Genomic DNA, 27,030 nt, shown 5'->3' with positions numbered 1-27,030 from the left:
TGAATAGGCACTTTGGAAATGAAACTATACATTTTTCTATCAATATATTCAGTGCTTGTAGTGGGCCAGTACTCACAGGTATGCAGTACAGCACCTCTTTCTTTGTCTCTTCAGAGTAGCAGCACCTCACAATATCTGCTGAGAGTACTGACACATAGAACTGAATAATATGGGGAGTACCAGCACCTGGTACTGAATAACAAGGGGAGTAATGGTACCTGTTTTCCCCACTTCAAGCACTGAATGTATTTGATTGCGCCAAAGGTTGTAATAACTCACAGCTACACTGCTGTGGATGTTAACCAGCCTTTAATATACAGACACAGAGCTGTGGTTTGGAGAAAAATACAGTGATTGGCTGAGAACCAGCAGAAGACCACACATGCTGTGGTGCACACAATGTAAAATATGAACCTGTACCATTACCTAATAGGTCACTGTACTGTAAAAGAATGTCCTTCCGATTAAAAATTCTTAAATGATTACAACAGGACTTTTGAATTTGCCCAACATTTTAATTACTAACTCTGCTGATCAGATCTAAATTCGAAGGATATGTTGTACTTCTGGACTGACAAATAAAAAAATAAAATAAAATCAACTAATACAGCCAACAACAGTTAACGGAACTACTATTAATTACACATTATATATAGCTATGTTGGGCAGACAATTGAATTGAGCAAATGTTATTATTTAGTAAATTAGCCGGTTCATTTTGGGTACACAATAATATGATCAGGTAAAGGTGTGTGTGTGCTTGTGTGTCTGTGTGTGTGTGTGTGGGGGGGGGGGGGGGTGACACGTCAGTTTAAGTGCTGCTTATGCTGTTCTCGCAAGTCCTATCATGTATGCTTGTCTGTCTGACAATCTGTTTGGTTGTAATGTTGTTTTTGTCTTGTCTGTGTTTCTCTTAGTATTTTGTTCTGGGTATGAGTATGATGCTAGGGTAGGGAGGTGGGCGAATGCAGAGTGGCTTCATCTAATGAATTTGCAATGGAAATAAAAAATAAAGTTTTCCTCCATAGAGGGGAGGTGCTGGCTATATTTTTTATTGTATTTTTTTAAAAAAAGATTAACATGATCAATACTCTTATTTTCCAAAAATCAAAGCATTCTGGTGAAAGACAACTATTTCACTATTGATATACTCACCGTGATCAAAGATGGCATGCCACAGATATTAGTCTCCACCACATTGCATTACTAGTTATTTTTCATGGTCATTTGGATTTTCTTAATTAATTGGTATATGCTGATTGGCTCTCATTGCTTTTAGTACCACAGTAGTACTTATAGGTAGCAGTCCTGAAGGGCTTCCTCAATGAGTGGGGTCCGTCAGGGTTAGTATGAACAGGTTTTGATGTATTACTCTTGTGGGAGGGGCTAACCTGGGCAGAGAAACAGAATATCCATTGTCAAGCAAAGCTAATAGAATCCTGTTGTTCATTCCATACCATTTATTCTATCTTCCTACAGGGAAGAAAACCCTAGTGGGGCCGCCCAGAGAGTGCCAGGAGACCCCAACACAGAAAGGCCCCCTGGGGAGAGAAAAGCCTCTGAATCAGCTACTGACATGGAGGGAAAAGTACCAATGCAGTTTGCTGTAACGGGGGTTTTATTCTCTTACCCTTTTGAACACCATTGTGGATTAAAACACACACGCACACACACACAAACACACACACTACTGTTTAGGGTCACTTAGGAATTCCCTTGTTTTTGAAAATCACATCAGATTGATCAGAAATACTGTCTAGACTTTGTTAATGTTGTAACTGAATATTATAGCTTGAAATGGCTGTTTTTAATAGATATCTACATAGGTGTACAGGGGCCCATTATCAGCAACAAGTAGTCCTGCGTTACAGTGGAATGTTGTGTTTGCCAATGCAAGTTTATCATTTTATTGTTTTAAAGGTAAATTGATCATTGGAAACCCCTTTTTGGTTCGATTACAAGCTCAAAATGGTCAGAAAAAAAGAACTTTCTTCTGAAAGCTGTCAGTCTATTCTTGTTCTGACAAATGAAGGTCTCTTTTCATGTAAGATATTGCCAGGAAACTCAAGATCTCGTACAATGCTGCGCGCTACTCCCTTCACAGAGCAGCGCAAACTGGCTCTAACCACAATAGAAAGATGAGAGGGAGGCCCTGGTGAGTGACAGGATAAATATTTTACAGTGTGTAGTTTAAGAAAAAAAACACCTCATAGATCTTCAACTGGCGGCTTCATTAAACAGTACACAAAAAACTGTTTTTTTGGCTCCATTAAATATTGCATGTTAAAAATGTATTTAATTAAATCAATTATTTTAATTTACTAAATAATACTGTAAAACTAAATAATATTGTTTTAGTTTCAAATAGTTTTCTGTGCTATTTCAATAATCTAATTCCACTTGCTTAAAATTAACTTGAAAAGTGAATAAAACTGAAAATGAACGTTTGGGTTGCACACGTGCAACTCTATTGGCGCCATTTCTGCATCCAGGACTGTTCTTGCTGATGTTTCTTGCGTATTCGGAAATCGCCACAAGCACTGATAACGTCGTTGTTTGAGTTGATGAGTACTTTTATATTTTATTAGAATATTTTACTGTTTTTAGAAAGAAAAGATTAAAATCTGTTTATAGCACTGGCTATAAACGATTTTTTTATTACGATGTGGTATGTAAAAAGAGTAAAACATAAATTTCTAATTTAAATGATTTATAAATAGTTAATGCAGTTTTACAGGTTCTACCCGCAATGATGTTATGAATTGTTCACATATAATACTTTTATATAACCGTAGAAGTGTTCTGTGTTCCTGTTTTACTTGTAATGATGTGATGAATTGCTTTTATATAACACTTTAATGTGGTTGTCCTTGTGTTCTGCGTTCCCGTTTTACTCCCAATGACCGTATGAATTGTTTACATGTAATACTTCTCTAAAATTCTCCAATTCTTTTTATTTGACAAGGTTCATCCCTTTCATAAAGTTTCATCCCCTTTGCATGCGCTGGCCCATTTTCTTCATGATTGATTAGGATTTAGGGTGTTTTTATGGGTGATGAATACAGGGCAAATTGTGTGCAAATTGTCATCGCATGCAGACGCAACACTATTCAAGTGAATAGTTTTGTATCCAAAAGGACAAATTTTTTTAGAGCATTTAAAATTGTGTGATCATCATGGTATTCCATAATACATGACCCTACCCAAAACACACTAAGTCAGAAAGTCTAAACTGAATCAGACAATTTTTGTAAAAATGCACTACGTTTCAATTCCCTGACCGGGTCATTTGGACCCATAATTGAACATAATGTTCCTTGTTTAATATCTGTGTATGTATTACTTATCTGTGCAATTACCCACACGGAATTTCTCTATATGGAGTGTAGGTTGTTCTAACACTGTGGAATATCCACTGTATATACTGTAGGTAAGCAGTAGTACTTTGTAGTGCTATGGGTAACAATTAATAACGCTATAAACAACAAATACAAGAAATCCTTCCTACATAGGATTTATTGCTGAATGTGAACACTATAAACAAAAATAATTCATTAAAAGCAAAGGAAGGGAGCTAAAAGGAACTACATAGTGGAACGAAACTTGGAAGTGAAACTTCTCCCAATCCTGAATCAACTTCAGGAGAGGGGTAGACGAGCTGTGCTAACTGTGGATAAACTTTACATTGACGGGCAACTATACCGTGACTACAACAGGACCACCTGGCTTTAGTTCTCCATGATACAGTATACAACAATCCATACACCAATATAGAAAATTATCTTTAACTGTACTTGTACACCCCACTGTCATCTCCTTAAGCAAATACTGCTGATTACAAAGTTAACTCTCAGCTTCTCTTTTTCTTTCTCCAGCTTTCTATCCCTCTTTCTCACTTTTTAATCAGATTTTCTACATAAACCCTTTTCATGTCTCACTTCTGTTTATGTCTGTGTCTTTTTGTTGAAATCGCACTGTTGAATTTTAAGAAGGGGAGTACAATTGATAACATAAGAAAATAGATGGTGAAGCCGCTCCATAGTGATGTTGATAATTATGGTCATTGCTGTCATTAGTATTACTGTTAGGGTTATCTTCTTCTAAAGATACGCTGGAAACCAATCAGTCTCTGAACACAGAATAACACAGACAGCTGTGATGACTTTTTACTTGCTGCAAGGGAAGTCTGGTCCTGACTTCGAGGTGTCAGCCTCTCAGTCGAACTCAGCCAACTTCGAAAGAGGAACTCCCCACGCAGTATCTTTTATTGAGGTACACAAACAGGATATGTAAATAACATTCAACATTCTTTATTACCATGTATGGGGTGGAAATATTCAAGCAACAGTTCTTAAGAAGTGTTATTGCTAAATTAACACCCTGCAGCAGCTTGATCTTGTTTCCAAGAATGGCATCTAGCAAAATGACAATAATAAAAGTACATATTTCTCTAACAATTACTATTGCTATTATTATTAAATTATTCTTACTACTTAATCTTGCAAATATATCCACTAAGATTTGTGACCTGGAACATTCGTGGAATTCACAGGCAAAACAAATAAAAATTATAAACCACCTGATCCAACTGCGAGCAGGCATATGCTTATACAAGAAACACATGTAACAGATTCCTAAACTCAAAATTTGAAAACCCCACAGTTTAGCCGAATGTACTTATCAACCTATAATCCATGAAACTCCTCCATGAAACTGATGATAAAGGCTATTAATTATATTCTCTCCAAAGCCCTGTGCCACCGCCAGTTTCAACAGTTTCTACTCGACATCCAGGCTGAATACGGAGATGTATCACATTGACGTAAGATGGCTCAGTCGATGGTCTGCACTGCAGCGCTTCTACTCTCTCGGAGGAAATCGGATGATTTTTGGCAAAAAGGACGACCGATGTCAGAACTATCTGATCCTGTTTAGCTGGCTGATTTTGGATTTTTAGTTCACATAACATGACACATGAACGTGCTGAGCACGAGCCTTTAGGGCCAATATGCAGTGCCAACTGTATTCACACATCAAAGCCTTTATGACCAAGCTGCAACTCTTCCAAAGGCACCTGTCACAAACACAGCCCAATACCACACATTTCCCAGCACTGCAAGAAAGGTGTTTCCACAGAACAATATCAGTGCGCCAATGAGGAGGTATGCAGCAGACATCTAATTTCTGGCTGAGTTTCAATAGCGCTTTTGGTATTTTGCAGCTATTGAAAAGGAGATCACGCTTTTTTATTCTCATTTCTCCATGGACGCTGATAACGCTCCAGACCACCTACAGCTGGAGCTTATTGAGCTGCAGTGTGACCACGAGTGTCGCAGTTGACGCCAACAGCTCCCTCTTGTAAACTTTTACTGCCAGCTGGATAAAGGCAGGTTGCAAGAGATTCGAACATTTGCTAAGAAAATGCTGAGCTTGTTTGGCTCGACATACTTGTGTGAGAAGACATTCTCAGTTATGAACTTTAACAAGAATCTCGTGAAGACAGGACTAAGTGACTCTCACCTGCATGACATCTTGCACATCAAAACCACTGTCTTTGAGCCAGACCTGGCCTATTTACTGCAGTCGAGATATCAGTATCACCCTTCACATTAGTGCAGGCAAGTTATTTGTTTAGTCATCTGAGGTGAATAAATTCTAAAATCTCAGTGAATTAGATTTTTTTTGTGATGATCAAAATTTTTTAATACTGTATCAATCTTCAATCTGTATCATCCATTCTTTCGTTTTTGGAAAGTGAAAGCCATTTGCAGTAAAAAATTTATGAAATAGTTCCTTTGCATTTAATATTAAAGGTTCAAAGAATGTCAGGCTGAATGGTCGGCGCCCTCACATTGTCACCTCACCAAATCTGGCCCTCTTTTGAACACCCCTGATGTAAAGGAAAGAATTCCTGTACAATTGCTTCCTGCTTCACCCTCAAGAACATATCCTTCCGAGTTCCTTTAGAGTTGCACACCTACAAGCATCACTATAGCATTAGTCACCATAAACCGCTTAACTCAAAAAACGTCACAGACAACAAAAGCAAACAAATGCGGTAGGTACTAATGACATACCATTCTTGTTCATGGTGGGTTTCTAGATATTACAGTAAGTCTGGGTTCCAAAAAATTAAGCCCGATAAAAATTTGGATATTAAATATACAAATTGATTTGATTTGTTGTTCTATTCCAAGTTGAGGTCTAAAAGCAATGAAGCTGCCACCTACAGTATTGTATCTTCTCTAGGGAAATGTACTTCTATAGCCACTAGGGGAGCTCTCAACTTCTCTCAGCCCCGCTAAATCATTAATTATCTTATGCAGTATAGCAAGCTTTACAATCTATGTCAGTGAGCACTGCTTACACAGACACCCCCTGCTAAGAGGCCATTTTGATTACCAGTCTTGACTTTATGGTTAATCAGCCATGACCAATTGAATACAGCTGTTAAATTTTCACTCTTTCATGATTTTCTCCAAGTCTGGAAGCATACATTTTCACTTTTATGTATCAGGGGATTGTGAGGTGGTCAAATGTACGTTACCTTAATCTTAAGGCAGCGCAGTAACAATTTCTAAGTTGGAATAACATTTTTTGTTTTGTACAATGCATAACAATTTCAATGCACTCAAAAAAAGTTAAACTCAAAATAGTACATAGAAACAACTGAAAGTCAAAATGATGTTTTACACTGTACACCTGGCTCCGATTCCGCATTCACCCCCCCTGTACAGAGCTAGCGGCTGCTGCTCCACTAAAAGCTGGCTGCTTATTCTTCTTATTTATTTAGTGATCAATGGTCATTGTTGACACACCACAAAACAATTGTTCTCTGCATTTTATCCATATGTGACATCATGACATAGCAGGGGGCTGCTAATTCAGCACCCGGTATGCAGTGCTTAGGGGTGGTACCTTGCTCAGGGCACCTCAGTAGTGCCTTGCTGGTCAGGGATTCCATCCAGCAATCTTTCAATTATAAGTACACTTCCCTAACCATTAAGCCACTACTGCCCACTTCTGCACATGCAGGTCACTGCAGGATTGTAGCCAGTTCACACTGGAATCTGATACATTTAAGAAAAGGCAAACATCTGGAATATCTGAATTGAGTAACTGGGCTTTGATATTTGTTTTTATCCCTTTTTTATACTCAAAACATCTATTTGAAACAGCTCATATTTTGAGGCAGCCAGGTGACTCATTTTTGTAAATTCAACTTGCAGAATTTTTCACAGTGTATAAGTGAAAGTTTTGAGACTTTTTGTCTGTTGTGTTAGGAAAATTCAAAACATATTATTCCAAAATTTATTTTTGAATTTTATTATAGAGGTCAGTTACTCATAAAGAAAATGAATGAATAAGATTTCATTTTATACTCTGTGCTGAGGCTGGTCAGACAGGTCCAGCATGTTCTGTAGTAACAGCAAGTATGCGTAGCACGTTCAGCATGAGGAAAACATGCACGGTGTTTATTACTATCATAACATTGGTCTATAGGAATGAAAAGTATGTGCAACGCATAAAGCGTGACGAAAATAAGTCCTGTACTTACTACTGTTATCAGATTGGTCTATTCCAGGGGTCTCCAACTCCGGTCCTGGAGAGCTACTATCCAGTAAGTTTTCTATCCTACCCGGCTTCTAATGAGCCATACCTGTTCCTGATATTTACCTAAGAACTAGTGTGGCTCATCAGAAGCTGGGTAGGATAGAAAACCTACTGGATAGTAGCTCTCCAGGACCGCAGTTGGAGACCCCCCGAGTCTATTCAGCAATATAACAAAGTACTGTGTATGTAAGAATTTCTGTGCAAAACAGCTTATGGAGGAACATGGAGACACATGCAAAGAGAGATATGGCTAATAGTATCAATGTTATGTAGCTAAGTATAGAGGTTTAAAATAATTCAGAGGAGTCTTTTAACAATATTTTTACTTTGATCTTCAGCATCTCACACAGCATGTCAAGTCCCAGAATTACAAATCATAAACTACTACAGTAGTAACTAAAATATTCTCTGTCTTACCTTTAATGAGAACCACATGGGAAGGTGGATGACATTAAGTGATACTGGTTTTGGAGAGAGAAATCACTGGTTAAAAAGATGTAGCAACTTCCTTCTTTGTAATTACGGGGTGTGGCAAAGCACATCAAAATATGAAAGGAGGGTGGAACAGTGGATGGATAGATGGATAGATAGAGTTAGTCAGAAAAGAGGATACAGCCTTGGTACAGTTTTGCTCCCCAATGGTACAAAAAACAACCAATGGTACAACAGCGTTCCCCAGAGTCTATTTATATTATAAAACTATGGTTTTAGAAAAAAACAATTTGTGAAGCCAGGAAGTTCCACTTTACCTGTGTGACAGAACAGATAGGTCAGGTCAGGCTGGTGAGCGTGCGCTGATGCAGTGCACCCACCACACAGGGAAACTCCTCAGGATCCCAGCTGGTGACCCCCCAGGCAGGCACACAGTCCAGCCCAACCCTCTGGAAATGGCCATCCATCTGCCGCAGCCAGGTGTTACGTGGGTGTCCCCTCGGCCTGGTCCAGCTGCTCAAGTCCTGAGTAACAAGGTTCCTGTGAGCCGGATCACCCTCAGGGAAATGCACCACAACACCAGCTCAGCCTGATGCCCACAAAAGCTGAATTACGGTAAGCAGGGGCTCAGTGTCTGAGGCGCACACAAGCTCAGATACGCCAAATGCCGGCTGTGCCTCTGAGGAATTATATGAATCGCTGGGCCCGAATGGTTGTCTAAGCTGACATTATGTTAGTTACAGTGATGCCTCAACTTCTTAACCAAGCCCTATTTAGCAGATCCGTGATCACCCTATCGGCCGAGAGGAATCCGGTGTACTCCATTGTCCGGGATAAATGGGAGTTCAGCAGTAATGAGGAAAGCCCAGGAGTAATCTGATTAACAGAAATGTCATGACTAACACATTTGAAATAAGTTTATTTAAACTGGAGTCAGCTAAAATTAAAATGAAACTGGTTTTACCTAAAAGGGTAAGTAACTTTGCATAACTACGTGCATGAGCCTTCGGCCGTCCAATTGGATTCTGTTTTTGGGCCAGTGGGTGGCTCCCTACACTTAAGATAAGTAATACATACTTGACCACAATGGCACAAAGCAAAAACCAAAACATAGCACAAACTAGGAACAAGAAACACTCATTTTCTAATAGAAAACAAAAATCTATTAAATACAAATAAATAGAGGAGGTGTCACGATCGGGCAGGCGAGCAGACAGGAAGCAGGCAGACAGGCAAATTATGGGGTAAACTAGGGTTTTAATAAGGGAATCGGGGGAACAGAGAGTAGGAACCATCAGACGCTAACTAACATCAATGACAGACCAGGGATACAGGCAAGACCTGGACTTAAATACACAAGACGAAGCAAAATAACGAGACACAGCTGAGTATGATCAGGGAAGCACACGTGGATAATCAGGGGGGCGTGGCACACACGAGGATCGTATGAGCTGGGCGTGACAGGAGGCTGGGCTCAAATTCATGACCAAAGGGTTTATAATCGCACACTCAGCCCATAGAGCCTTGCAGCAGTCTTGGGAGCTAGAGAAACACACAAAACACTTCATTGCAGTGTTGACATAGCCGTGTTAGTCATATAAACAAAACAAATACTATATATTTTTTTTTTATGACAAAAAAAAGCTTCAACCTTGGTTTCATCAGACCGTAACACATTTTCCCACATGCTTTTGAGAAACTTGATGTATTTTTTTGCAAGATTTAGCTGGATTTGGATTTTGGTTAAAGTTTTTTGTCTCAATTCCAAATGGCATGTTTGGCATGAAAACTCTGCACATCAACAAAAGAGCACCATGCCCACCTTGAAGCAGTTGGTTTTCTTCAGCTGGAACTGGGGCTTTAGTCAAGGTGGAGGAAATCATAAACAGTCCCAGGTACCAGTCAATTTTGGCCAAAAACCTTCAGGTGCCTGCTAGAAAACTGAAGAAGAGGAATTTCACTTTTCGGGCCGACAATGACCCCAAGCATCCACGCATTCCAAGCCTTTGGCTGTCCAATTGGATTCCGCCAATGGGCAAGTGGACGCTTCCTACAACCTTGTGTTTCGCAACTGTGTATTTGGGTTCGGTGCTCGTTGGGTGCCTGCTGTGGTCCTTCCATTTACAATTGCATGCCGGGCATGCTGGGATATGCTGGGGCATGTGCCCCGCCCGTGCTACACTAGTATAAAAAAAAATCTAGTCAAGGAATCTATTCATCAACTACATTTTTTTCCACAAAATTTTTGGTCGCGAACTAAATTGTTCATAGGCCACAGCATTCATGAACTGCAGGCACCATTGTATTCGAACAGAGGAGTATATACTTTTTATAGGCACTGCATGTTTTCAGTCTGAGGAAATAAAAAGCAGCCCTACTCATTAAAGGAAGTTGTAATAGTTTGAGTTAAGTTTGTTGAAGTACAGCTCTGTTTTTGACAATGTGATTAAAAACCTGTTATTTTTATGCTGTCAAAAGTCTTGTATTTTGTTTGGTTACTTAAGCGTAACGTTAGGGCTGAGTTCAGGTTGTCATTGTTGGAATTAGAGTTTTTTTACCCTAGAAATGAACAGACTGCCCCCTGAAAGGTAAGAATACAAACGTGTGTGTCCTCTAACTGGCTGCTGTATGTCTGTCTGTCTCTGCTCTAATCGCGTGTGTGTGCTCTACCCAGGGGCTATGTGTGTATTTAAAGACATCTCTTTAACCTGTAAACAAAAATTTTTGATTAATTCCCTAAAACAATTACCCAAGAACACAACACTCAACCCCACCCTACCTCTTTTCAATTAGCTCAGTCTTAGTTTATGCAAACAGATACATTGAACAGGAAAATAAATGTAGACTAAGTACACAAATACAAAACTAAATAGAAAATGACAGAATAGTAATAGGTAAAAGCTAATTATAATAATAATAACATACATATTGATCTTCGTGGGGAAATTGTCTTTACACCTCCCCCTATTTGCTCTTTGTAGAGTAAGCTGGCCACGAAGGGCAGCCACCCGTAGCAGCACCCAGGGAGCTGGGGGTTAAGGGCCTTGCTCAAGGACCCGCAGACGTGCCGAGGCTGCCTCACACACAATACTGTGAGATAATTTAATGTTGAATGTCAAGTATGTTATAAATGGTCGCCATACTCTGTCAAATTTATTTTTGAAAATCATCCTCCTCAGAGATCACGAAGAGAAGGACCAAAGGGTCGGCGTTAATCACACAGCCCAGGATTTGAGAGAGTGTTTGAAATACTTCCCTCCATGCTGGGACAAAACCAGTACATATGAATCAGTGAGGTGGTATTCCCCTGGGCTAAATAAGCTCTGACGTTATTGGCGCTGCTTTCGGTACTGGAGAGATTAATAAAATAGATTTATTATTCCACCATTAAAGTTATACTTAACAGTTGGTCTGACAGCTCTGATTAAGACATTAATCTGTGACGCATTTCGCTAACTTTTGAAGCTTCCGGACTGACTGGTACAAATCTCATCCATAGCTGGAGTACTTGCAGTGCCAAGATGCAGTTTGTTGTTTTACCTGTAGATATTTTTCCCTACCTGATACCCCCAAGACTTTTTTTTACCTCACCTGAGTTAAAAAGTTACTGAGTTAAATTTTCTTAATCTGGGGGCTTTCCAGGTGAATATTGATTGATAGTACTGTGATTATATCAACAAGTATACTTTTGCTGTAAGGGGCCACTCCTCAAAATCTCCTGCCCACCTCTTACCACCCCATGAATATTTTTCTTATCCGCCTCCGACGCCAGTGTGTTCTAAATGGAGAAAGGCGCAAAAGAGCAGGTTTAAAAACCAGTGGCGCGTTGACAGATATAATTATGCTTCGATATGCACAAGAATGCACCAAAGAGAGTAGTTTGTTATAAATGAGTTATTAAGGAGAAGTCTATTCTGGAGTATGTATGCCGGACATGTGGAAAAAAATTCGCATTTGGATTTCACATTTGGATGTAAAAACTGCCACATGTCTGAGATGCCATGTGTGACCCTCCAGCACAGAACCATATGGAAGTCACATGGCCGTATTTTTAGATATTTTATGAGGATTTTTTTGTGCTCTTTCATTTGACACCATAATCCTAATTTTTAACTTTTGACCCAAGTGTACAGTTTTGTGCTGGAGGGTCACAATTATGACGGAAGGTAACCCCCAAGTTCAGCGACACGTGCTGTCTAACACAGCCGGGGGGGGGGACGCACCGCCCGTACTGTGCAGAGGGTGGGTGGGGGCACACGTCAGGAAAGCGCTCTGGGCGCAGGCCGCACATTCCCCATCCGCTGATTATCGACGGTCGTCGCGTGAGGAACCGTAGATCTCGGAGCGCGAGGCAGCTTCTAGCGCTTTAACGTCATCGTTACCCGCGTGCTCTGCTCAAGAGCAAAAGGAACAAAGCTCTTTGTAATACTGTGACCCTCCAGCACAAAACTGTACACTTGGGTCAAAAATTAGAAATTAGGATTATGGTATCAAATGAAAGAGCACAAAAAAATCCTCATAAAATATCTCAAAATACAGCCATGCGACTTCCGTACAGTTTTGTGCTGGAGGGTCACATATTCTGAGGGTACGGACCGTATGTATGCTGCAGATTCACTCACTACGCCAGGGTTAGATCCATCAGTGGGTCTAGGAAGCAGTTTCAATTGCCCCAAGCAGGAGATGGTGTGAGCTCAGGTCAGGAAGGAATGAAAAGGTCCAGCAGATAGCTACATCATCACCTTTTGGAGTATATACTGTATACTATCCAGACCTATCCTTCATTTTGAGTAGTCTACACAATACATAGATATATCGTTTATTTTTATCAGTGACCACCTAGATAGGAACAAAATTAATATATTTATGGATTAAAATGCACTGGGAGGAGGAGGACCCAGGACACGCTGGAAGGACTATGTCACTCGGCAGGCCTGGGAACGCCTCGGGATTCCCCCGGAGGAGCTGGATGAAGTGGCCGGGGAGAGAAAAGTCTAGGTTTCCCTGCTGAGACTGCTGCCCCCGCGCCCCGACCTAGGATAAGCGGAGGATACTGGATGGATGGATTAAAACGCACTGGGAGGAGGCCCTGGGGAAGACCCAGAACACGCTGGAGAGACTATGTCTCTCGGCTGGCCTGGGAATGCCTCGGGATTCCCCCGGAGGAGCTGGATGAAGTGGTCGGGAAGAGAGAAGTCTAAGTTTCCCTGCTGAGACTGCTGCCCCTGCGACCCGACCTAGGGTAAGCAGAGGATGATGGATGGATGGATGGATGGATGGATGGATGGATCAAAACGCCACCCCGTGCTCTAGCTTGGAAGGATGAATGAAAAAGATGTCCCACCCAGCCTGTCTGGAGATGTTGGCAATCTATGCCGCGTAGGTGTTTCCAGCAGAAAAATGATTCCAGAATTAAGTTGTAGAAGTACCCCTTTTCCTCTTAACTGGGTGATTTACAGTAAACCCAAGACAATCCAACTTGGAAGATTTATGTCACTGCCCATAACTTGCTGAGCAGCGGTGGTCAAAGTAAAAGTGCATTTGCATATTTCTAGGCATCTGTTATGATTATGAGGCAATTAGGAGCATAAAATAATAAAGAATTAAAGTAAAAAAAGAAAAGGAAAAACCAAACTGCAGCGACTTCTTGAATGCTGGCTGAAAGAGACCCTCCCTCTCTCATTGCCCTGAACCCGGGCCGCTGCTGAAGAACATACAGTAGCAACAAGTTCTTCAGAACATTTAACCTTATTCTTACTCTTCTAGTTTTCTAATTTCGAGCTCCAGTACGATGAAGATTATTAACCCCATATGAAACGGTAGCTTTTGTACAAAGTAGAATTGATACGTAATTTAGGCAAATGAGTAATACTCATAATAATACAGAAAATAATGATAAAAAATAAATACATAAAAAGGCCAACTTGAGAGTAGAGAGGGAGCTGATGGCCAGGGCATAAGGACAACTGAATGCAAAGTCTAGCAAATGTAATGGTTAGTCTAGCCTTGTAGCATCAGGTACCAGGATGAGGCGTATGCGTTTGGGTGATTAAGTAGTTTACTATAATAAAATGCAGAGTGCAGTCACTGTATAAGGTACTATGCTCTGGTGTGAGTGTTTCTATATGTTTACTCTAACCAGGTGCTGTTTGTATGTGCTCTAACTGAGTGCTCTGTGTGTGTGTATGTGTTTAACTTGTTACTGTGTGTATATGCTGTGACTGGGTACTGTACAGTACAGTATGTGTGCGTGTGTGTATGTGTGTTCTCTAACTGTGTGTGTGAGTGTGTGCACACTTTAATTGGGCACCCTCAGTCACCTCTGTGCTGCTGTGGGGCTCAGACAGCAAGTTCTGCTCTCTGAATTAAAATTCTATTTTTTGTTGTAAGCGTAGTGAGGTGGAGTTGGAGGGTGCGATCTTTTTGGGTATCGTAATTTTGTCAAATTGATTAATTGTTGTGGCCAGCGTGCGTATATAAGATCCGGTTGTAGTTGTGTGTGGGGCCGTCCTGTAACCGGTGACGTCACCGTCCGTGCGCCAGTATCTCCTTTTTCAAAGTTGTGGGCATTTCCAACGCTGCAGGGAGGGTACCAGTGGACGGTGTCGTTCGTTGGTTGTATGGGTGGTTGTAATGTGCTTTTCGGTATCTTTTTACAGTTCGCGAGGGCTTGGTATATCTAGCCGCTTGCTGTTGCTCCCGTTTTAAGGTTCCGTTTTAATACCGCTTGTAATCAGTCAGGTATAGCGCTGCGTGGTCGCTTTGCCTTTTTTAGCCCACCCCGCTGGTGTGTGTACCTACGCCATGTGATGTGGTGACCCCTTGGAGTACCTTCCGATAGTTCACCCCCATTTCCCCCTCAAGGTACTAGCTGCCGGGTTTCTTTTTCGTGTGATTGGAGTGTTTTAACATGATTTGATTTGTACCATTTGTGGTTGATTTTTAAAGTAATTTATTTACTGTTTGGGTTTTCTTTTGGAGTGTGTTAACTGAAAGCAGAGTAATAAAGGGAGTGTTCCTGGTCTTCACGTCTTCTGGGCGGTGATTACGAATCTGTGTTCTTTTATATCGGAGTGTGTTGCAAACTTCTGTACTTAATTCTCTGGGTGAATTTCCCAGGGTGGCGTAGTCGGGTTGTCCATTTCTGTATCCCTCGCTGCTTCCTCCCTAAATGTCACATAAGTAAAAAGTGCGACTTCAAGTTACACAGTAAGGAGCTAATTATCCATCCATTTTCCAAACCACTTATCCTCTTTTTTTGGGGTCGCAGGGGTTCTGGAATCTGTCCCGGAAGCTAGTGGCACCAGGTGGGAAACAACCCAGGACAGGGGGGCAGCCCATCACAGAGCACACTCACATGCCAATCACTTACACATTGACAATGTAGTAACCCCAATTAGCCTCAGCATTGCTTTGGACTGTAGGGGGAAACCCCACAACAATATGGGGTGAACTCCACACACGTAACCCAGGCAGAGACTCAAACCGGGGTCCCAGAGGTGTGAGGCAACACTGCTAACCACTGCACCACCAAGCTACTTGCGTTACTCAGTTATGCTTTGGGTAACACTAAACTAGGACATTAATAGGACAGAACAGAAGGGTCAGTCCGTGCCAAATCAACCAATATCCAGAAAAGTTCAGAAAAGAATACTTAAAAACCTGAGCAGGGCTTGCCAAAAGCAAAGCATAAGTTTCATTCATAGCATGTTTAGAAAAAAAGAGTAAAGCTTGAAAAAAAAACTTACTTGTGATATGTTTCTTGTGAACTGTAAAAGGGTCAGCACAGTACTTCTGCGGGCTCTTGTAACGTGACAGGTACATTCTCTCATCCATCCATCCATCCATTATCCTCCGCTTATCCGGGGTCGGGTCGCGGGGGCAGCAGTCTCAGCAGGGAAGGCCAAACTTCCCTCTCCCCGGCCACTTCTTCTAGCTCCTCTGGGGGGACCCCGAGGCGTTCCCAGGCCAGTCGGGAGACATAGTCTCTCCAGCGTGTCCTGGGTCTTCCCCAGGGCCTCCTCCCAGTGGGACATGCCCGGAACACCTCCCCAGGGAGGCGTCCCGGAGGCATCCGGATCAGATGCCCGAGCCACCTCATCTGGCTCCTCTCGATGCGGAGGAGCAGCGGCTCTACTCTGAGTCCCTCCCGAATGACTGAACTCCTCACCCTATCTCTAAAGGAGAGTCCAGCCACCCTGTGGAGGAAACTCATTTCGGCCGCTTGCACCGCGATCTCGTTCTTTCGGTCACTACCCATAGCTCATGACCATAGGTGAGGGTAGGAATGTAAATCGACTGGTAAATTGAGAGCTTCGCCTTTTGGCTCAGCTCTCTCTTCACCATGACAGACCGACGCAGCGCCCGCATGACTGCTGACGCCGCACCGATCCGCCTGTCGACCTCCCGCTCCATCGTTCCCCCACTTGTGAACAAGATCCCGAGATACTTAAACTCCTCCACTTGGGGGAGGACCCCATCTCCAATCCGGAGAGAGCATTCTACCCTTTTCCGACTGAGAACCATGGTCTCGGATTTAGAGGTGCTGATTCTCATCCCAACCGCTTCACACTCGGCTGCGAACTGCCCCAGTGAGAGCTGAAGGTCATGGTCCGATGAGGCCAACAGAACCACATCATCCGCAAAAAGCAGAGACCTAATCCTGAGGTCACCGAACCGGACACCCTCAACGCCCTGGCTGCGCCTAGAAATTCTGTCTATTAAAGCTATGAACAGAATCGGTGACAAAGGGCAGCCCTGACGGAGTCCAACCCTCACCGGAAACAAGTCCGACTTATTGCCGCCCATGCGGACCAGGCTCTGGCACCCTTAAAAGGCCTTAAAAGGGGGCCCGGAACCCCATACTCCCGGAGCACTCCCCACAGGACTCCCCGAGGGACACGGTCGAATGCCCTCTCCAAGTCCACAAAACACATGTAGACTGGTTGGGCAAACTCCCATGAACCCTCCAAAACCCTGCTGAGAGTATAGAGCTGGTCCACTGTTCCACGGCCAGGGCGAAAACCACACTGCTCCTCCTGAATCCAAGGCTCGACAATCCGGCGGACCCTCCTCTCCAGGACCCCCGAATAGACCTTACCAGGGAGGCTGAGGAGTGTGATCCCCCTATAGTTGGAGCACACCCTCAGGTCCCCCTTCTTAAAGAGGGGGACCACCACCCCGGTCTGCCAGTCCTGAGGCACTGCCCCCGATGTCCACGCGATGCCGCAGATGCGTGTCAGCCAGGACAGCCCCACAGCATCCAGAGCCTTAAGGAACTCCGGGCGAATCTCATCCATCCCCGGGGCCCGGCCACCGAGGAGCTGTTTGACCACCTCAGTGACCTCCGCCCCAGAAATAGGCGAGTCCACCCCCAAGTCCCCACACTCTGCTTCCATATCGGAAGGCGTGTCGGTGGGATTGAGGAGGTCTTCGAAGTATTCCTTCCACCGACCCAAGACGTCCCGAGTTGAGGTCAGCAGCGCATCATCCCCACCATAAATAGTGTTGATGCTGCACCGCTTTCCCGCCCGGAGCCGCCGGATGGTGGACCACAATCTCCTCGAAGCCGTCCGGAAGTCGTTCTCCATGGCCTCGCCAAACTCCTCCCACGCCCGAGATTTTGCCTCAGCAACCGCCAAAGCCGCATCCTGCTTGGCCTGCCGGTAGCTGTCAGCTGCTTCTGGACTCCCACAGGCCAAAAAGGCCCGATAGGACTCCTTCTTCAGCTTGACGGCATCCCTTACCTCCGCTGTCCACCAGCGGGTTCGGGGATTGCCGCCGCGACAGGCACCGACCACCTTACGGCCGCAGCTCAGGTCAGCTGCCTCCACAATGGAGGCACGGAACATGGCCCATTCGGACTCAATGTCCCCTGCCTCCCCCGGGATATGGGAGAAGTTCTGCCGGAGGTAGGAATTGAAACTCTCTCTGACAGGGGGTTCTGCCAGACGTTCCCAGCAAACCCTCACTATACGCTTGGGCCTGCCAGGCCTGGCCGGCTTCCTCCCCCACCAGCGGAGGCAACCCACCACCAGGTAGTGATCAGTTGACAGCTCCGCCCCTCTCTTCACCCAAGTGTCCAAGACATGCGGCCGCAAATCCGATGACACGACTACAAAGTCGATCATCGAACTGCGGCCTAGGGTGTCCTGGTGCCAAGTGCACATATGGACACCCTTATGCCTGAACATGGTGTTCATTATGGACAATCCGTGACGAGCACACAAGTCCAATAACACAACACCGCTCGGGTTCAGATCGGGGGGGCCGTTCCTCCCAATCACGCCCCTCCAGGTCTCGCTGTCGTTGCCCACGTGAGCATTGAAGTCCCCCAGCAGAATAAGAGAGTCCCCAGGAGGAGCGCTCTCCAACACCCCTTCCAAGGACTCCAAAAAGGGTGGGTATTCTGAACTGCCGTTTGGCGCATAAGCGCAAACAACAGTCAGAACCCGTCCCCCCACCCGAAGGCGAAGGGAGGCTACCCTCTCGTCTACTGCGGTAAACCCCAATGTACAGGCACCCAGCCTGGGGGCAATAAGTATGCCCACGCCCGCTCGGCACTTCTCCCCGCGGGCAACTCCAGATTGGAAAAGGGTCCAACCCCCCTCGAGGAGACTGGTTCCAGAGCCCAAGCCGTGCGTCGAGGTGAGCCCGACTATATCTAGTCGGAATTTCACAACCTCACGCACCAGCTCAGGCTCCTTCCCCATCAGAGAGGTGATATTCCATGTCCCTAGAGCTAGCTTCTGTAGCCGAGGATCGGACCGCCAAGGTCCCCGCCTTTGGCTGCCGCCCAGATCCCATTGCACCCAACCCCTATGTCCCCTCCCATGGGTGGTGAGCCCATTGGAAGGGGGACCCACTTGCCTTGTTCGGGCTGTGCCCGACCAGGCCCCATGGGTGTGGGCCTGGCCACCAGGCACTCGCCATCGAGCCCCACCCCCAGGCCTGGCTCCAGGGGGGGGCCCCGGTGACCCGCGTCCGGGCAAGGGAAATCGTGTGTCCATGCTTTGCTTCTTCATAGGGGTTATTTTCTCATGATGAAAACAAACGTTGTTACCATCTTGAAACTGATAGTCACATCTCCACTGCATCAACTTTCTATCATTTTCACTAAAATCAGTAACATTCAATAGTCCTGACTTTCGACAGTAATGAAATTTGTGGCATTCTTGTTTCAAGAAGTTTCCAATGGAGCAGGTATCCAGGGAGGAATTACCAGCCATGGCAACTGAATCCATGTTGGTTATTGGGAAGTCAACTCACTAATGAAATGACTGCCTTGTGTCTTGTGTTTGAGTGTTTGTTCTGGGATTGACTCCCCAACGAGCCACACCTGTGAACACCATGGTAGGCAGTCGTAATGAAAACCATGTCTAAGCCCCATGTTTGGCACCTAACTCAGTTGTAGTTGCCTACCTAATACCTTGATTTAGTGTAAAAATGATTTTGACAGGATCAGCCAGCATTAGTTCATAGATGTATGGAATGTAAAGGGCCATATTGCTTGGAAGTTATTTGCAGGTGGTGGGGCTGATGCATGCCAAATGCTCATTTATTAACTGGAATACTATATGCTGAAGGACTTGACTTGAGATAGTTAGTTATATTTTCAGCATTTATAGTTCAGATATGCTTCTTTCAACTGTACTGTGCACTGACCTGTCACAGGACCTGTGTTAGTCCGGATGGATTGACCAAAGAATATCTAAGAACTGTGAACATGGCTTCTCATTAATTCGATGATGCTACTAGTAGGTTTTCTAATTTAAGATCTGATTGAAGTATCTCTGTCAGACAGTGCTTCTTCTCATTAGATCCACATTTCAAGAGGTGTATTCTCAAAAATGACCTCTTGGCAGCTGAACGTACGACTTGAAAATGTCATATTTGACCCTGGGAGTTTATATTGAAGGAGTTGAGTTGAGATAGTTATATTTTCAGCATTTATATTTCAGTTATGCTTCTTTCAACTGTATGAGTTTCATTCCCATCACTAACTATCTACACAGTCAACCACGCCCCCGAAGTAGGGGGTCCTGTGGGGGATTTCTCACCTGTGACCATTTTCAGATGGCAATATATCAAAGGATAAATGGTTATTTAGAATGAATTTGCATCTGCTTACAGTGTCTTCCTCAAAAAACAAAAATATAGAAGAATATTGGATGTAGGTGTGGTGGTGACCCTTAAGCAGCTTAATTTTAATACCAGATTCTAAAAGAGCAGGGAACAGTAGGCCAGGAGAAAAATTCTCAGCTTTTTAGCATGCTTAGAAACGAAGATATGGTCTCCTGAAAACCCTTACAAATGACATGCGCGATTCGCGAGTGCAAAAAAGGGGGCGTGGCACCCAAATTTGAAAGGGCCATAACTTTGGACTGCTTGAGGATTTTTCAATGAAACTTGGGGAATTTTCAGTGTTCTCTATAAGGATCAAAATATTAAGTTTTCATCAAAATCAGGAATGATGCCCATGGAGCCCCCGGTTGATTTGGCATGGACTGACCCAGAAAGCCTTTATTGTCAATTGCACAGGGAGGAAATACAGTAAATAGGCATAAATATATAAAATGTACATATATAGGGGAGGGGGAAAGGCCCCCCCCCCCCCACTCATCAGTATTACATTTAGTTACATTTCATTCATGATTATTCAGTTTGTCAAATTTTTGTCAAACATCACATTTCAGATTTAAAAAGGGGTTAAAAAAAAGCAGAGATATTAAGTTTTTGGCAGGAGAACCAGCAACACGTCACACTGTGATTCAGTAAAAATGATTCCTCCAGCACACAGTGACCTATTCCAGCATGCACAGTGTCAGTGAGGAAAGAACCTGAAAACCTGGATAGAGGGGCTCAGTGAATACGGCAGTGACCCTGCACAGGAGGGTCAGTCCATCAGAGGAGACTCTGTAGAAGGACAGAGCACCAGCCCCCCAGTCCAGATACACTCCTACTCTGCGGGGACCTGGGAGGTCTATAGTTATGCGAGTATCACTGTGAAAGACAGTGTAATGGTGAGGATAGCAGCCCAGCATCCATGACATGTCATTGCCTCCAAGAAGACTGTCAGCATACCCTCCTTTCCTCCTGATCCCTTTATAAGTGACTCCTATCCAGGCATCAGGTCCATCCCACTCAACCTCCCAGTAACAGCGGCCAGTCAGACTCTCTCTGCACAGAATTTGGGGCCGTTGGGTAAATCTCTCTGGATGATCAAGATATGGCTGCTCTGCCCCCCGTGTCGCCTTCCTGTTTCCCTCTGACAGAGACAGGTCTCTGAATGCTGTGTTGGGGTCCAGTGTCAGCTGGCAGGAGTCTGTAGGCAGGAGGAAGAATTATTAATACCATCAGGCAGACCAGCATCTCCGCCATTTTATCACTTACATTTAGCCTGTACTGTATTTATCTGTACAATATAAAAACAGCGCAGCTTCCCCGAACGAAGCGGGAACTGAAGTATATGAAATAGCTCAGGAAATGTCGGAGGCGCGCGACGCCGGCGGGAAGAGCCGCCAAAATGCGGCGCGAGCTAAACTAACAGTGTAATTACGGTAAATAAAATTACAAAGCAGCGACATTCATCAGACATATTCACCACAAGCATATTTACCACAAAAACTCAACACCAACGCTACGAACTTAAAATATGAACTTCCTTCTAACCGTGTTAGACACAAACCTCCTCACAGCAGCATTAACCGCAGATGGAGGGTGAATCTCGATATGCACACTTGACCGTACTTGTGTTCTCGCATACCCGTTTTACATCATCTTCCATTGCCGAAGACCAGTTCCAATAATAAGAACACAAGTACATAAGGACAGTAAAAATTTGCAGATGTTGGTCTTCCTCTGCCTCACATATCAAAAATACATCAGTTGCATCCTCGCTGAATGAGATCAATCCCATGATTCATTGTGCCCCAAGTTTGTTCTTGGAAGGCAAGTTAGCAAGACCTGTCCTGCCAGGACCACTAGTACAATCTTTGCACTCTTGGTTTGGAGATTCAGCCTGAGGGGAGGGTCCAGTGTCACCGCTGGTTTAGGGAAGACTACGGGTGCCATCTTAGGACAATAATAACAAAATAAAACTAGTACAGCACATGCACAAAAAGAACAAATATGAAGGATTTTTCTTTTGTGAAATTAAAGATATTGTAGCACAGTAGCATACATGTCCCAGCATGCCCCGCATGCAGCTGTAAATACCCCTTGTTGTATTGTTGTTAATGTTAATGGTTGCATTTCCCTATTGTTGCGCGTGTGTTCTTACATAAATCTCTCACCATGTGTGCATCTTTCAGTTCGGCATTTGACAACCTTGTGTTTCCTGTGTGTTACACTCCCACACAAAGACAAAATAAGCAGCTAAAAAGTATAAAAAACTGATAAATGTTTTTGTTGTCGGCTGTTTTGTCTGTTTTGTCAGTTTTGTCTTTTCCCTTTGGATTCTGTCTAAACTGTCACAGAGAAACTCATCTAAACACAAACATGGAAATCCATCTATACACAGTGCAAAAAGCCACACGATCACAACAACTGCAGGAATACAATTATAAAATGGTATTAGAATAGAATAGAATAAACCTTTATTATCCCACGAATGAGAAATTTAGGTGTTACAGAGCTCTTGCACAAAAACGTAATATAGAACAATAGGAGCAGGTAGATACACAAAGATATAAATACAAATGTACAAAAGTTTTGGAAATAAATAAAGATGTACAGAGATATGTACAAAATGTACAGAGATATGTACACAAGTGCGGGGGTGGGGTGGGGTGTGAATGATCCTGATATATTAATGTAATATATTAATGATCCTGCCTATTAATGGCATTATTAATTAAACATGCAAACACTTACATTTCTGTAAGCCTGGTCTGGTCCTGCACTCTTCACCGTGATCCACACTATAGGAGAAGCAGAATGACATAGTACTGCTGTATCCATTTATTTATTGGTGCCTCTTCTTCACATACATGCATAAGTATCTGTTGTGTGTCAGACACACACTCTGTACTCACTTCAGCTTCTCCAGTTTACAGCTGGGATCCTCCAGTACAGCAGAGAGCAGCTTCACTCCTGAGTCTCCTGGGTGATTGTAGCTCAGGTCCAGCTCTCTCAGGTGGGAGGGGTTTGACCTCAGAGCTGAAGCCAGGGAAGAACAGCCTTCTTCTGTGACTCTACAGCCTGACAGCCTGCAGAAAGGCAGATAAAAACTCCCCAATAAATAAGATCACCTCAGTATTACAGGGATCACAGCAACTAGCAATCAGTCTAAACACAGCATCCACCAGACTTCTTCTCTTAGCTCTAGCAGTCGGTAAGAAAACCATTTTCCTGTATTGGAAAACAAGAGAAAAGTGAACCTACTGCATCGAAAAAACCTGATAAGCAGCTTGGAAAGTTTTCCCACCTCCACACACACACACACACAGGTTTGTAAGAATATATTGTGGGGACTCTCCCTTCATTTCTATGAGGAAAACTCTCATCCCAACATGACGAACTTAAGTAAGCAAATAAAATGAGGCTTTTGGCAGTTTTAATTTTTTTGCTGTGTTCAGAGATTTTTATAGAATTGAGATTATCCTTGTGGGGACTGAAAAAACGCAACCTTTAATAATTACAAATTCACATTCACACACACACAAGCATACAAGCTCATAACCAACATACAGATTTACTTCCTTCAGTCTCTATCCATCTCTATAATAAATTAATACTGTGGATAAAGGAAGAAAAAAAGAAAATGAAGGGATAAAGGAAAGAAGGAAGGTAGGAGGGAAGAAAGGAAGAGGAAAAACTGCCCCCCACCCCCCACCCCTTTTTTATTCTCCCGTTCTGGCATGTCAGTCTCCTTAATATTAATTGTGTTTTTTTCATGTCCGTCTCTGTGTATTTTGTTCTGGGTATTAGTATGAAGATAGAGTAGTGGGCTGGGTGTGAAGGGGCGTTGCCTAATGCATTGAATTTGCAATGGAAATTAAACAAAGCTGTCCTCCAATGGGGGGGGGGTGTATTAAATAAAAACAAGTATTACTTTTAATGTGATTGCTTTCAATAATTACAACAAACAATGTGGAATACTCATTAACACTGTTCTCAGTATCTCCCCTTTACAGTGTGGAATTCCCAGTAATACTGACCTCAGTATGCCCAGTTTACAGTGTGAATCCCCCAGTCCAACAGAGAGCAGCTTCACTCCTGAATCCTGCAGGTCATTGTCACTCAGGTCCAGCTCTCTCAGGGGTGAGGAGTTTGATCTGAGAGCTGAAGCCAGCACCTCACAGCATTTCTCTGTGAGTCCACACCGGTCCATCCTTAGGAAAATGAAACACTTATAAAAACCACTTTTTGCATTGGTGTACTGTATTTTACATTTAGGTTTACACAGTCATCACAGAAGAGATTTTTTTTAAAACAATAAATTTATTGTGCTCTGTGCTGTTGGGGGAAACTGCTCCCATTAGGGTCTCCCAAGGCAAATTGGTTCTAGGTGAGCAGCCAGGGAGAATCAGAATAACCCTAACCCTTTCTGGTGGGAAAGGAGCCTGAGCTGGTAAGGGAGGTAGGGAGATATTGACTAGATAGTCAGGCTCACCTCAACGTACTGTATGACCCAGGCTCTGGAACCAAACTCCTGGGGAGGGACTGGGCTCTATTCCACTCTGGAGCTGCCCATGGTGAGAGGCAGAGGGCAGGGGTCTGTCTACTTATAGCCCCCCGGTTCGGTGCCAGTATGTTGGAGTTCACCCCAATGAATGAGAAGGTCGCCTCCCTTCGACTTCAATTCGGGGGACGGGCTCTGACTGTTGTCTGTGTTTATGCACTGAACACCAGCTCAGAGTATGCGGCGTTCTTGGAGACCTTGGGTGGGACGTTGGAAGGCGCCCCCCCCCATGGGGACTCCACTGTTCTGTTGGGGGGACTTTAACGCTCACATTGGTAACGACAGTGACACCTGGAGGGCTGTGATTGGACGGAACGGCCTGGCCGATCTGAACCCGAGCTGCTCTCTGATTGGACTCCTGTGCCAACCACAGTCTGTCCATAACGAACACCGTGTTCCAGCATAAGGGTGTTTATAAGGACACCTGGCACCAGAGCACCCAGGCCGCAGCTCCATGAGGTAGGTGGCAGCTCTATGTAATCGTGACTGATGCCAATGGCACTTTGTCGCTTTTAATATCTTTAAGATATTAATTCTTTAAGGTTTCATGTCCTTTCATTTTTATTTTCATATTTATTCCTACGCTTTTACTCTGTCTGCTTTTACTTTATGCATTTAATTTATTATCTTTTCTGTAAAGCATTTTGAATGACCTTGGTGTATGACAGTGGTCCTCAAACTCGGTCCTCAGGCCCCACTGCCCTGCTGGTTTTCCAGCTATCCCTGCCCTACACACCACTGATTACCTGGATCAGGTATGTTCAGTCAATCAGAAGCTGAAAGACAGCTGGGACTTGTGTGTAGAGCAAGGATAGCAGGAAAGCAAGCAGGGCAGTGGGGCCCGAGGATCGACTTTGAGAACCACTGGTGTATGAACATGTGCTATACAAATAAACTTGACTTGAACTGACATAAAATGTTCATTCTGTACTCACTTCAGCTTCTCCAGTTTACAGCTGGGGTCCTTGAGTACAGCAAAGAGCAGCTTCACTCCTGAGTCTCCTGGGTGATTGTAGCTCAGATCCAGCTCTCTCAGGTGTGAGGGGTTTGACCTCAGAGCTGAAGCCAGGGAAGAACAGCCTCCTTCTGTGACTCTACAGCCTGCCAGCCTGCAGAAAGGAAATCACAAAATTTCAGACAAAATACAGGTGGCAGTAAGCTGTCAAAATACCAGTGCTGATGTGCCCAAAGCTATAGCCTGACTGGGACCAACGACTGGCCCCCAGACCATTCAGCACCTCCCCCTTTTCCTCCCTCTCTGCTCTCCCTGTTTCTGATAAAAAGCTGACATTTGGGGGCATTATTCTGCACCAGGTTTGCCTGTGTACCTCTGTTCCTGCGGCCCCCACACACTGTTCACTGAAGCTCACCTTTTAGCCTCACTGACTGTGTAGAAACAGACATGAATAATCAGCCCAGTTCAGCATTAAACCATCCAGTGACAGCGACCCACTGCATGAAACTTAGACCTGGACTCCCTCATCCACAGTCCTGCCACAAGAAGAGCTCTGATGGCAGAGAGGATCGAGCAAACGGTGTGACACCACAGGGGCAGGAAAATCGGCTAAATCCCAAAATGGACGATCAGCAGCACAGTGCCAGACAGAAACAGTAACTGTGAACCAACAGTGAACCAACTGTGAGGAAGTGAGAAATGTCAATAGGAGGCAGCCAGCAACTGATAATAGCCCCAGAGGAGGGGGTGGGATCGCCTCCCCCAGCACGGCTCAGAGCTGCATCGCAGGCAGGGGGGGGACAGGGTGACTGTTGAACAGCCTGCTTGCTGTCTCTCTCTCTCCAGCCCTCAACCCAGCTCCCCATCCACCATCAGCCCTGAGCCCTATTTTCCCCTGCAGGCTCTTCTGCACTGGTTCAGCTCCCATCCCAGGGCATAAGGACTGTTTTCCTCCCTAGTGTGACACGCCTGTTCTGTATCAGTCTTACCTCTTGTTCATGCCGCACTGCAAGTTTCAAATGCTTGTAGGCTGGGCACTATGAGGGATTTCCCTAGTTAATTTGTAGTTATTTAATTATGTTCATTTAGTTCATTCATTTATAGCTTTCATATTTCTCATTTTTATATTTCTGTCCTCATTTTTATATTTTCTGTTCTGGCACTTCAGACATGAGAGGCTCTTATAATATTAGTCCTTCTGCTGCATCTAGAGGCTTAAACAGGAGCTTAAGTTAGAGTAAATGAAGTGGCCATGTGACTGATCCCTCAGCCCTTCCTAGGACACTCCTTTCTGTGTCTGCAGGGTGGAGGGTGTCTCAATTGTGCTGTAAAATACTCATGGCCT

The 27,030-nt window shown here is 44.1% G+C and overlaps 1 protein-coding gene across 10 annotated transcripts in view; it reads right to left on the bottom strand.

Moving 5' to 3' along the window:
• Positions 1–27,030, bottom strand: part of LOC125740431 (NACHT, LRR and PYD domains-containing protein 12-like) — a 50,527-nt gene that overhangs the window by 14,462 nt on the left and 9,035 nt on the right. For 6 of the 10 annotated variants that reach the window (XM_049011529.1, XM_049011524.1, XM_049011530.1 and 3 more), the window contains exons 6-7: positions 24,207–24,343; positions 23,082–23,255 (exon numbers count right to left, since the gene is read on the bottom strand). In XM_049011529.1, coding sequence (XP_048867486.1) covers positions 23,082–23,255; positions 24,207–24,343 — 311 coding nt within the window. Of the gene's footprint in view, positions 1–1,155; positions 1,392–8,031; positions 8,098–20,537; positions 21,371–22,920; positions 22,968–23,081; positions 23,256–24,206; positions 24,344–27,030 lie in introns of those variants that run through there. The other 4 variants (XM_049011534.1, XM_049011525.1, XM_049011533.1 and 1 more) reach the window with 4 other exon arrangements.

Source organism: Brienomyrus brachyistius, chromosome 4 (assembly GCF_023856365.1).
Source record: "Brienomyrus brachyistius isolate T26 chromosome 4, BBRACH_0.4, whole genome shotgun sequence".
In the NCBI taxonomy this organism is placed as follows: Eukaryota; Metazoa; Chordata; class Actinopteri; order Osteoglossiformes; family Mormyridae; genus Brienomyrus; species Brienomyrus brachyistius.
This window is presented reverse-complemented; position numbering and strand designations above follow the sequence as displayed.